Source organism: Puma concolor, chromosome B3 (genome assembly GCF_028749965.1).
Source record: "Puma concolor isolate L17-30 chromosome B3, mPumCon1.1.hap2, whole genome shotgun sequence".
In the NCBI taxonomy this organism is placed as follows: Eukaryota; Metazoa; Chordata; class Mammalia; order Carnivora; family Felidae; genus Puma; species Puma concolor.
The window spans coordinates 115,318,352-115,331,981 of record NC_141672.1 but is presented as its reverse complement, the minus strand read 5'-3'; the positions used below and the strand labels follow the sequence as shown (position 1 = coordinate 115,331,981).

At 34.5% G+C, this 13,630-nt stretch overlaps 1 protein-coding gene across 14 annotated transcripts in view; it reads left to right on the top strand.

Annotated features, from left to right (window-relative positions):
* Nucleotides 1–13,630, top strand: part of MYO9A (myosin IXA) — a 291,871-nt gene that overhangs the window by 159,143 nt on the left and 119,098 nt on the right. For all 14 annotated transcript variants that reach the window (XM_086711106.1, XM_086711104.1, XM_086711107.1 and 11 more), the window contains 2 exons: nt 6,103–6,246; nt 7,609–7,648. In XM_086711106.1, the coding sequence (XP_086567232.1) occupies nt 6,103–6,246; nt 7,609–7,648 (184 nt within the window). The remainder of the gene's footprint in view (nt 1–6,102; nt 6,247–7,608; nt 7,649–13,630) is intronic.

Sequence of the window (13,630 nt, the reverse complement as noted above, 5' to 3'; positions counted from 1 at the left end):
TGGCTATTCATGTATTTTGAAATATCATTTCTTTGTCCATATTTATTTTTAAAAAGTATTCTTTATAAATTTTATGTACTGGTGCCATTTCACTTATGTTTCAAATGTATTCCCCCAATTTGTAACTTATCTTTTTACTTTCACCATTTTTAGCAATCTACACATGTCCATATATAGACTTTTGCAATTGTATCCCATATATACAATTATGTAATCAATGCCACAGTCAAGATACATACCTTTTTCATAATCACAAAATAATTCACTAATGCTGCCTATTTGTATTTACCCCTCTCCTTCCCTGTCCTATCCTCTAGCAACCTGTGGGCCTCCAGGGCCTGTGAATTAAATTATGAAAGACAGATTAACAGGAGAATAAGTATATAATTTTTATTAATGTTTTACATGCATGAGTATTCACAGAAAAGAAGTGAAACTTAAAGAGGTGGTGTCATACTTGGGGGCTTATATACTCTTTTTTTAAAGGAAAGATGTTTTGGGCTTTAAAAGGGATTATAAAATGTGGGGTAGTGACTAGGGAATAGATGGGGGAACTAATGGAAGATGAGGGTTATTTAAGCAAACTCCTTTCAGTTCCTAGTCTCTTATTTCAGGTGATAAAAGCTGCTCTTCTTTTCCTTATAGGGGAGAGGGGGACACTTTTCGCGAAGGGAAATTTATGCCCTACTTTTAGGAAATTCAGGGGACGGGAGAGAACTGACTCTTCCTGTATCTGTTGATTCTTAGTTCCCTTATGTAGTGTAATTTGGGGTGACATGTCCTAATCCCCTTCATAACTTTGAGATTAGCTCTTTAACGTTAAACGTGGTGCTTAATTCATTAGGTTATTAAATGTATCAGTAGTTCATTTCTTTTTATTTCTTGAGTAATCTGTTTTTTAGTTGGGTTGTCTTATTATCAGGTTGTAAGAGTTATTTATATATTCTAGATCTAGGTCCCTTATCGGATACATGATTTCAAATGTGTTATTGGAAGTGTGAAGGTTTTAATTTTGAAGAAGTCTAATTTATCTATTTTTATTTTTTGCTATACTTTTGTTGTATTTAAGAAATCATTAAGCCTAAGTCACAAAGGTTTACTCTCTCTGTTTTCTTTTAAGAATTTTATAGTTTTAGCTTTTAAATTTAGATCTGTAATTGATTTTGAGTTGTTTTGTATTTGCTAAGAGATAAAGATCCAATTTCCTTCTTTCCCATGTGGATATTCAGTTGCCTCAGTACCATTGGTTGAAAATACTGTTATTTCCCTGTTGAATTGTCTTGATACCTTTGTCAAAACTCATTTGACCATAAATAGAAGTGTTTATTTCTGGATTCTCAATTTTATTCTATTGATATGTATGTATTTCCTTATGCCAGTACCATGTTGTCTTAATTATTATAGCTTTATAATCGGTTTACAAATCAGGAACTGTAATTCTTCCAGCTTTGTTTTTTTCAACATTGTTTTGGCTATTCTGGATTCTTTGCATTTCTGTATGAATTTTAGGATTATCTTGTCATTTCTGCAAAAAAAAAAAACCCCAAAAAACAGCTAGGATTTTGCTAGAGGTTATATTGAATCTATAGATTAATTTGAGGAATATTGTCATGGAATATCTTTTCACTTCTTTAGATCTTTAATTCTTTTAACAATATTTTTTAGTTTTTAGTGTACAAGCCTTACACTTCTTTTCTCAAATTTACTAAGTATTATTTTTCATGCTTTTATAAATGAAAAAATTTTTTGCTTTCATTGTCAATTGTTCATTGCTGTTATATAGAAATATAATTGAATATTTTAACCTTGCTTAACTCATAAGTTCTCATAGTTTTTTAGTGGATTCCTTAGAATTCTCTATATGTAAGATCATGCATGTCATATGTGAATAAATATAATTTTACTTCTTCCTTTTCAACTTGGATGTCTTTTATTTCTTTCTCTTACTTACTGCCCTGGCTAGAAACTTCAGTACAGTGTTGAATCAGTGTGGCAAGAGCTCACATCCTTGTCTTATTCCTGATATTAGTGAGAAATCTTCCAGTGTTTTTTTTTTTTTTAATCATGAAGCATGATGTTGACTGTAGGTTTTTTTTTATAGATGGCCTTTCTCTGATTCTTTTTTTAAAGCTTACTTATTTATTTAATTTATTTAATTTTTAAAAGTCTTTTGATGTTAATTTATTTTTTTGAGAGAGAGAGGCAGATTGTGAGCAGGGGCAGGGCAAAGAGTGAGGGAGACACAGAATTTGAAGCGGGCTCCAGGTTCCGGGCTGTCAGCACAGAGCCCGACGTGGGGCTCGAGCTCATAGACTGCAAGATCATGACCTGAGCCGAAGCCAGATGCCCAACTGACTGAGCCACCTAGGCGCCCCAAGTTTATTTATTTATTTTGAGACAAAGTACACGAGTGGAGGAGGGGAAGAGAGAAAGGAAGAGAGAGAGAGAATCCCAAGCAGGCTTTGCCCCACCAGCACAGAGCCTGAAGTGGGGCTCAAACCCACGAACTGTGAGATCATGACCTGAGCCAAAATCAAGAGTTGGACGCTTAACCAACTGAGCCATCCAGGTGCACCTGATTCTTGAGCCTTTGTAATACAAGTGACATCTCTCCTCTGTACTTAAGTACCAGAATTTTGTATGATCTGTCTAGAAACTCTTTTGTTAAGTCTTGAGTCTACTTGATTGATCTATTTTGTTAATGATTTTTCATGTTGTTTTGCTTTATAAGTGATTTCTCCCACTTCGTCATCTCTAAATCTTCTCTTACTGGTTTAAAATCTTGAAGTCATCCTTAATTCCCTCTGTCTCAGACACTCCCCATTCAATCCATCAGCAAGTTACATTGGCTGTACCTTAAAATGATATCCTGAATCTCACCATTTCTTACTACTTCCACTGCTATTGCCCTGGCATAGATTATTATAATAGCTTCCTAAAGTAAAGTCCCTGCTTTTGTCCTTGGCCCCTCAAACAGTATTCAATATAGAAACCAGATCATTTTAATATAATATGTAAATATATGTAATATAAAATACATTTTAATATAAAAAAGCTAATTCATGTTTTGCTGAAAATCCTTCTTTGTCTTTCTTTCTCATTCTCATTAAAACCCAAAAATTCTTACATTTCCTAGAGGGTATATGTGACATGGTTTCCTCCTTCCTAACTCTGACTTGATCTACCATTTTTCCCCTGTTTACTCCACTCCAGCCTTGCTGATTTATTTAATATATCTCAGACTCATCAACAAAATTCCAGCCTCCCAAACTGTGTGTTTGCTCTTCTGAGTAGAGTGCTCTTCTTTCAGATAATTGCTTGAATTGCTTATTATCTCCCTTAGATCTCTGTTTAAATGAAATCTTCAACATCGTGCATCTCCTTGACTTCCCTATTAAAAAGCCTAGTGTCCTAGCATTCTTCTATGTTTAAAATTTCTCCTTGGCACCTATTATGACATACAACGTGTTTTTTTATGTGTTTGTTTTCTTCCATTTGAATTTAAGTAATATGAAGATGCTAGAAAAAATTGACACTATTTGGTGCTCAATAAATACTTTTGAATGAATAAGTATATTCTGCATTTTTATTGGTGTTACATCTTTAATTTTTAGGACATTTTTGTTACTTTGTTTTCTCAATTTTTAAATTTTTCATAGCATCTTATTTTATAGATGCAATATTTTCTCTCTTCTCTAAGAATATTACTGAGGGCTTAAAACTTTTTTTTTTTCCCGCCTGCCTGATCTTTTTTTCCTTTAAGTTGTTTATGTCATGATAGTTTGTTTTGGTCTCTGTTTTATGCTCATGGCTTTACTCAGATGTCTGATGAACCTTGGTTGACTGTTAATATTCATTATTGAAACACTGAAAGACTAATTGCAATCTGATTAATTGGGTGTGTTGGCAATGTATAGAACATATTGGTATCTTTGGGTCTTTCTTCCTGGGATGGCCACATTGCACACAAAAGTTTATTCCGATTTTCTCCCTGGAGGATATAGTCCTAGCTGCTAGCATTCTGGAGCCAGTGGGGTAAGAGGGTTGAGAATCTATTTTCAGTATTACCTTTGACTTTTATATAGTATACTCATCCTCTGTTGTGCCTGGTGCTGCCTAGTCCATGGTTCATGGACTCCTCTTTCATCCTCTTGCTTAGGTAAGGGATGGCTATCAGGCTTCATGGAGTTCTAAATGCTTCTTTACATACACACACACACACGCACGCACGCACGCACGCATATGTATACATATATATATATAATTTATTGTCAAATTGGTTTCCATATAACACCCCGTGCTCATCCCAGCAGGTGCCCTCCTCAATGCCCATCACCCAATTTCCCCTCTCCCCCACCCTCATCAACCCTCAGTTTGTTCTCAGTATTTAAGAGTCTCTTATGGTTTGCCTCTCTCCCTCTCTGTAATTTTTTTCTCCTTCCCCTCCCCCATGGTCTTCTGTTAAGTTTCTCAGGATCCACATATGAGTGAAAACATATGGTATCTGTCTTTCTCTTTCTGACTTATTTCACTTAGCATAATACCCTCCAGTTCCATCCACGTTGCTACAAATGGCCAGATTTCATTCTTTCTCATTGCCAAGTAGTATTCCATTGTATATATAAACCACATCTTCTTTATCCATTCATCTAACTGCTTATTAAACTGACTTTCAACTACTGCTCTTGTTTTTAACCCACCTTCCCCACCACTTCCACAGGTACTTGATGGAACTCCAGAAACTCTGGAGCCTTTGAGAGTTCTGTAAATACAGATGTTTCTCATTCTTCCTCGTAGCCAGTTTCAGATTGCTTTCTGTATTCCTCTGTTTTCCATATTTCTTTTTTTTTTTTTTAATTTTTTTTTTAACGTTTATTTATTTTTTTGGGACAGAGAGAGACAGAGCATGAACGGGGGAGGGGCAGAGAGAGAGGGAGACACAGAATCAGAAACAGGCTCCAGGCTCTGAGCCATCAGCCCAGAGCCCGACGCGGGGCTCGAACTCACGGACCGGGAGATCGTGACCTGGCTGAAGTCGGACGCTTAACCGACTGCGCCACCCAGGCGCCCCTGTTTTCCATATTTCAAAACTGTGTTACTCTTGTCTCTTAGTATATTTTCTTTATTCTTAAGTGTTTATTCCTTTAAAAGTTATTTTTTTTTTTTTTAATTTTTTTTTCAACGTTTATTTATTTCTGGGACAGAGAGAGACAGAGCATGAACGGGGGAGGGGCAGAGAGAGAGGGAGACACAGAATCGGAAACAGGCTCCAGGCTCTGAGCCATCAGCCCAGAGCCCGACGCGGGGCTCGAACTCACGGACCGCGAGATCGTGACCTGGCTGAAGTCGGACGCTTAACCGACTGCGCCACCCAGGCGCCCCTAAAAGTTATTTTATTAATGTTTTTATGGGTTTTTATGGATTTTATTAATGTTTAATGTGTTTATGGGTTTTTATGGGTTTTTATGGGAGGAATCAAAAAATGTGGTCAATTTGCTGCTTTACCTGGAAAGCCCTCTATTAAGTCCTCATATTGTAATCACTGATAATTTTACCTGTTTTGTTCACTCCTCTATCTCCAGTGGCTAGAATATTGCTCAGCCCATAGAAGATACTTAGTAACTTTGGTGGATGTGTGTGTAGTGAGTGAATGTGTGAATAAGACCTCCCAGGAAGAAATTAAATATTCCATAGAATGGGACAGCCTATTAGGATTGTAAATTCCTTCAATAATATTTGGAAGTTCTAAAATCTAACAAAGACAAAAACCCATTATATTACTATAATAACCTTATATTATTTACTGATTGTAAATAGTTAATGGATTAGATTTAAAGATATTAGCTGTATGATGTGCTCATCTACATGCACATTTGTATGTGAATGTGCCAGAATCCATAGAAATTCTTTGTTCTGAATGAGGAAAAGATTAGATTGATTGGTAATCTCTGTGCTAAAACCATTTTTTGCTGGGTTAGCTCTTTTTGTAAATTTTAACTTCAGTGTTGAAAGTTTTAAAATTTACTTATTTAAGCAATGTGGGGAGTATTGTAGATGTCTCAGTTAACTAAAGCAAATTATACCGTATTTAACTTTTTACAGTGATACATTTGATATTGCCTGGAATGGCAGAACTGGGATTCGCCAGAGCAGACTGTCAAGTAGCACCTCCTTGCTTGATAAAGATGGGATATTTGCTAATTCAGCTAGCAGCAAACTCTTGGAAAGAGCGCATGGAATTCTCACGTTAGTATTGATCAGAAATGTGGATTGGTTTTTATGACTGGTTTAAAATTTCTGGCTAAAAAAAGAAGAGGGGTGATGGTGAATCATTATTTTCATGAGGAGAATTTTGAGTGAAACAAGTGAATCAAAAATAGTATTGAGAGCTGTGAATCTCCTGCATTAAGAAGCTTGGTGGTTTGTTTGTTTTCATCTCCCCAGGAGAATCATGGTTGGATGTACTTACGGAGATAATTCTTCATTAGTCTTTGACAGACCCTACATACAAATAGAGTAAAACTGTTCACACTTTTTATGATTCTCAGTCTTGAATTGCACTTGTCCTTTAATTTTGACAGTCCTAACAAATTGGGCAGTAAAATCCCCTATGAAATGGGGACTGAGACTATATATAGTGATATATAACCTTTATCCAGCCTGCCATTCTTCATTACCTAATTATAGGACTGCTTTGAGGGTATAGATTTAACTATGCAAGGTGGACCAGTAAAAAGTTCTTAGCTACCTGTATCCATGTATTTCAGGCATTATTTCAAAACATATTTTTTGACCGCTAGCTGGTATGACTGAATTGGATTCCTTAATCCCTAAGTCATCACTTAACACTGCTAATAGGCTCAATTTATTTAAGTTTTGCGATGCTTCAGAATTATAAATTAACTCATTTAATCCACACAACAACCAAGAGGTTGGTGGTATTATGATCTTCATTTTACATTATTACATTCTACATTATCTTACATTATCGCATTAGTGAAACCAAGACTTAGAGAAGTTAAAACTCCTACACTAGTAAGTGCTAGAGTTTTAGATTCAAGCTTTGGTCTTTCTGACTCCCCAGCTTATGCTCATGAGCTCTGGGCATTATTCCTTTTATTTCTTTAGCCGTTAAAAAAAGTCTTGATGTGAATATAATATTGGGTTATAAAGAAGAAAAAGAGAAGAAGAGAATTTTTAATTCAAAAGGGAAAGATAAGAATTTTTTGATACGTACATTTAAAAAATCTATGAAATTAGACATCTCTTTAAAGTCTTAAAATGACAGAAACAAAGTTTCTGTAGGTATAGGAAAGCAGAATTCTATTAACGTCCAAAAGGAAACAATTTTAGTTTTGAATGTACAACATTATGTTACTGATTATCAGGCTTGAATCTGTTTATACCTATATTGTAGAGCAGGTATTTCTTGTTCCTTTTCCCTGCTTATTTTTCATTCCTAAAGGTGCCTGCTTAGTTGAACTAGACAGTGTTTTCATATAGAGGACCAGTATCTTGGAAATGGGTATATAATCTATTGTTTTACCAGAGACCTGGAAAGGATTCATCTGTACTGTCGTTATTTCTAATATATGATCTGTCTTATAGGAGAAGCAAAAACTTCAAACCCAAGCCTGGACTTCCAAAGGTGAGTATTATGAAAAAGAATTTTTCTGTTTGTGCCCTATTCTGTAATATTTTTTTTTTATTCATGCAAACAATCTTTATAAACAATCCCAGATAAGCAGTACCTTATTTGTACCCAAAGTAGGGATTAATTTTGTATATTCAGTTAAATCTGTTTTAGAAATAACACTGGATGTTAGGAAATGGCCAGGCTTAATGGTTCAGGTAAATATTTGTGATATATCTCATATTTCAGTGTTTGAAAGGCTTTTGAATTACAAATGTTTTTTGTTGAGTAATTGCATCTTTACATTAGATCTTTTCATTTATCCTTAAGCCAGGCTAAGGTCAAATTTTGAATTTTACCTGATTTTAAATAGTTTCTAATTAGGGGCACCTGGGTGGCTCAGTCGGTTGAGCGTCCGACTTCAGCTCAGGTCATGATCTTGCGGTCTGTGAGTTCAAGCCCCGCATCGGGCTCTGTGCTGACAGCTCGGAGCCTGGAGCCTGTTTCAGATTCTGTGTCTCCCTTTCTCTCTGACCCTCCCCTGTTCATGCTCTGTCTCTCTCTGTCTCAAAAATAAATAAACATTAAAAAAAAAAATAAAATAGTTTCTAATTAGTGTTTGTCTAGCTTATCATCATTAACATTAGTTAGCCAAGTTTTTCTATAAAGGCCCAGATAGGCTGCAGGTCTATGTTGTAACTACTTAGCTATGCTGTGGTAGCACAAATGCAGCTATAGACAATATGGAACTGAATAAGTGTTACTATATTTCAATAAAACTTTATTTTTAGACACTGAAATTTGAATTTCATATAATTTTACACATGCCCTTAAGTATTATTTTAATGTTCTTTTAACCATATAAAATCAGTGAACAGGATTTGGCCCATGGCTGTAATTTGCCCACCCTGATCTACAAAGTTTATGCTGAGATGGCATTCCAAAAGTATTTACTTAATTTACTAAAGAAAGAAAAATCTTACTCTTTCTTCCTCTTGTACCCCCCTAAAGAAGTTCTGTCACTTGTAACCTTTTTGGTGAATTTCAAAATTTTAAAAGAACTGAGAAAGAGCTATTTATTCTCAGATTTTCTAGTTCAAAAAACAAAAAACAAAAAAATGAAGTTATTATTTCCTTCTACTTAAGCCTCTTTGGCTTCTAGAGAAAAGGTAATGCAATGCTTCTGTGGTTTCTGGTAGTGGTAAATAGTTTTAAAGCACAAAGAAAATTTATGTTAAGTGGTTTGTACTTTGTTCTTATCATGAAAAGATTTTATGTAGAGAAAAAGGCTACCACTTTCATTATCAAACATCTTTATCTGTTCATTTGTGTTTCCTTTTTTCCTTCATTGTCTCTTTAGCCATTTAGTATTTTGTTTTTGTTTCAAGTTTTTATTTAAATTCTAGTTCATTGACATATAGTGTAATAGTTGTTTCAGGAAAAGAATTTAGTGATCCATCACTTACATAGAACACCCAGTGCTCATCATAACAAGTGCCCTCCTTAATACCCATCACCCATTTAGCCCATCCCCTGCTTCCCTCCACTCCAGCAACCCTGTTTGTTTTCTATAGTTAATCTTATGGTTTGCCTCCCTCTCTTTTTTTCCCTTCCTTCCCCAATGTTCATCTGTTTTGTTTCTTAAATTACATGTATGAGTGCAATCATATGGTATTTGTCTTTCTCTGACTGAATGACTTCACTTGGCATAATACACTCTACTGTAGCTCCATCCATGTCATTGCAAATGGCAAGATCTCATTCTTTTTGATGGCTGAGTAATATTCCAGTGTCTGTGTACACATACACATATATACAAGATTTATATATATACATACATATATATATGTACAGTGTGTATATAAATATGTAAGTATATATATTATATATAAATGTATATATATACAATGTGTGTGTGTGTATGTGTATATGTATGTACTTTAGTATTTTGAATGCCAGCACTGAGTCTAGCTATTTGTACCATTCTTTTTACTCTCCTCAAATGGATAATCTCTCTTTAAACTTCATATGGTTTAAAAATATTCATGTTGGCTACACCTGAAATAAAAAATTCTATTCAATTATCAGTGACGGGAATCCCATCTATTTCTCTATTTTTATTTATTTATTTTTATTGACGTATATACAGTGTTATATTAGTTTCAGGTGTACAACATATTGATTAATTGATTCTATACATTACTCAGTGCTCACAACCTGTCACCAACAATGTTATTACAGAATTACTGACTATATTCTTTATGTTGTACTTTTCATCTGTGTGACTTTTATTTTATCACTGGAAGTTTGTATTTCTTAATCCCCTTTATCTATTTTACCCCTCCTCTCCAGCAACTATCACTTTCTTTTTTTTTTTTTTTTTCCTGTATTTGAGCCTGTTTTTCATTCATCTGTTTTGTTTTCTGGATTCCACCTATACATGAAATCATGTGGTATTTGTGTTTCTCTACCTTACTTCACTTGACATAATACCCTCTAGGTCTGTGTTGTCACAAATGGCAAGATCTCATTCTTTTCTATGGCTAAGTAGTAGTCCCATTGTGTGTATATGTGTGTGTTTGTATACACACACCCCACATCTGTATTCATTCATCTGTTGATAGACACTTGGATTGCTTGCATATTTTGGCTGTTGTAAATAATGTTGCAGTAAACACAGGGATGCAAACATCTTTTGAAATTAGTGTTTTCATTTTCTTTGTGAAAATACCCAGTGGTGGAATTATTGGATCATATGGTATATCTGTTTTTTAATTTTTTGAGGAACCTCCATACTATTTTTCTTAGTGGCTGTACCAATTTAGATTCCCACCAACAGTGTATAAAGGTTCCTTTTTCTCCACCACCTTGCTAAATATTCACTTGTTATTTCTTGTCTTTCTAATGCTAGCCATTCTTATAGGTGTAAATCAAAACCTCACTGTGGTTTTGATTTGTATTTCCCTGATAATGAGTGATGTTGAGCCATCTTTTAATGTGTCTGTTGACCGTCTATATGTCTTCTTTGGAAAAATGTCTCTTTGGTTTTCTGCCCATGTTTTAATTGGATCACTTATTTTTTGACATTGAGTTGTAGAAGTTCTTTTTACTAACCCCTTATTGGATATATCATTTGCAGATATCTTCTCCCATTCAGTTTGTTGCCTTTTCATTCTGTTTATGACTTCCTTTGCTGTGCAAAAGCTTTTTATTTTGATCTCCCAGTAGCTTATTTTTGCTTTTGTTTCCCTTTCTTGAAGAAACCTATCTAGAAAAATGTTACTATGGCTGATATCAGAGAAATTACTGCTTATGCTGTCTTCAAGGATTTTTATGGATTCAGGTCTTACATTTAGGTCTTTAATCCAATTTGAGTTTATTTTTGAGTATGGTGTGAGAACGTGGTCCAGTTTCATTCTTCTGCATGTAGCTGTCCAGTTTTCCCAATACCATTTATTGAAGAGATGGTCTTTTCCCCATTGTATATTCTTGTTTCCTTTGTCACAGATTGACCATGTAGTCGTGGGTTTATTTCTGGGCTTTCTATTCTGTTCCATTAACTTATGTGTCTATTTTTGTGCCATATTCTTTTGGTAGTACAGCTTGGTAGTATATCTTGAAATCTGGGATATCTCCATTTTTGTTCTTCATTTTTCAAAATTTCTTTGGCTACTCAGGATCTTTTGTGGCTCCATACAAATTTTAAGGTTATTTGTTCTAGTTCTTTGAAAAATGCAGTTGGTATTTTGATAGGGATTGCATTGAATCTGTAGATTGCTTTGGATAGAATGGGCATTTTAACAATATTAGTTCTTCCAATCCATGAGCATGGAATATCTTTCCATTTGTGCCACCTTTAGTTGCTTTCATCAGTGTTTTTTAGGTTTCAAAGTATAGGTCTTTCATCTTCTTGGTTAAGTTTATTCCTAGTTATTTTATTCTATTTGGTGCAATTGCAAATGGAATTGTTTATTTATTTTCTCTCTCTGCTACTCATTATTAGTGTATAGAAAGAACTGATTTCTGCATATTAATTTTGTATTCTATAACTACTGAATTCATTTATTATTTCTAATAGTTTTCTGTTTGGAGTCTTTAGGGTTTTCTATATGTAGTATTATATCATCTGCAAATAGTGTCAGTTTAACTTCTGCTTTAACAATATGGATGCTTCTTATTTTTTTTCTTGTCTGATTGCTGGGGCTAGGACTTCTAGTACTATGTTGAATAAAAGTGATAGGAGTGGACAGGGTTGCAAATATTTTTCTGTGTCAGCAAATACAGGTTACAGTATATTTATGAACTGTATAGAATTTAGTTGTGTGACTAAAGCATACTTTATGAAAATAATTCCTTATAATTGCATATCTCTGTTGTTTTTCACTGTTTTCTGAAGCATTGTCAAAAATAACTTTCAGATCTTGTTTGATAATCCCCTTAAATAAATATCTAGATGTGAAATTGTTTATCAGGAAGGCTATACTGATTTGCATTCTTAAGAACAGTGCATAAATATGTCTTTCTTCACAACCTCATGAATATTGGGTTTTGTCAGTGTTTATTATGTTTGCCAATCTGATATGCAGAAAATCTCTTTAAAAGAAATGTGCTTTTTTTTTTTTATTATAAATCAGGTTGATTGATTGTCATCATGTTGTATGTCATTTATACTTTATTTGAGAATTGCCTGTTTCATGTCTTCTGTTCATTTTAATTTCAGGATGAATTTTTAAAGGAATTTTTACATTTCTTATGTACAGATAATAAGTCTGTCATTGCTAGAAAAATTTTATTTAGTTGTATCTGTTAAAATATGTATTGTACTTGTTGCCACTTGAAGGTTTATATTTTTAGGTGTTTATATTGTCAAAATTAATATTTTTAAGACTTTTAAATTTGTTGTTTTTAACTCAGTTCTGTGCTTCTCATACAATAAAATTTTTAGAGCTTTTTGAATAACATTATATAGTTGTACATATGTATATATATATTCTTTCCATGGGCAAGCTCACTTCCATAAATATGGTATGGTTTAAAAAGTTGGGGCGCCTGGGTGGCTCAGTCAGTTGAGCATCCGACTTCAGCTCAGGTCATGATCTCATGGTTCATGGCTTTGGGCCCTGCGTTGGGCTCTGTGCTGATTTGGAGCCTGCTTCAGATTCTGTGTCTCCCGCTCTCTCTGCCCCTCCCTTGCTTGCACTCTGCCTCTCTCTCTCAAAAATAAATAATAAATATTAGAAAAAATTACTTTTAATTGTAATTGGCTGCAAAAGCTCTCAAATACTTTATTAACACCCCATTTTGTATTATTTGCATTTGCTTTATGTGTAACTCCTATCTTATTATTAAGATTGATAATTAATTTGCCAGGATCATGGTTAATAGGGTTTATGTTTTATTTTGTTTCTGTGTGTGTTTCTGGCATACCCTCTGTGGCCCTGGGATTAAATTTATTGTCTCTGTGAGTCAGGATTCAGTTACAGTTAGCAATAATAAGTGTAGATATTTTTAAGTAGAAAAAGACTTAATTCAAATAGGCACTTACAAAATCATTAGAAGTTTTAGAATTTCAGAGTATTAAAATAGCAGTGCAGAACTGACCCCAGCTGTAATCAGCTAAGAAAGCAGGAAGCTGCCATTCCAGCTGCTGCTTCCAGGTGCATACTACCTGTGGTGTGATCCAGGAATCAGGAGGAAGCTGCCACAACTATTGGCTCCAGGGTTAAGGTGCATTTATTAGAGTTGCAGTAACAACACAAATGCCCTGTGCTCTGCCTCTCAACTCACAAAGGTGGTGCCTGGACATTAGGATCCATTTAGAAAGCTAAAGTACTTGGGTATATATGGTTGTCAGAAGAAACAGAAGCTAGTAGCCAAAGTCTGCCTCAGTTATACCTTCCCAATTTCATGCGTTAGAATTTAAATGATAAACTTAAATCCTATCTGGAACCCAGATGCAAGAGAGTTTGAGAAATGCAGTTTTCTTTTTAGCTGGAA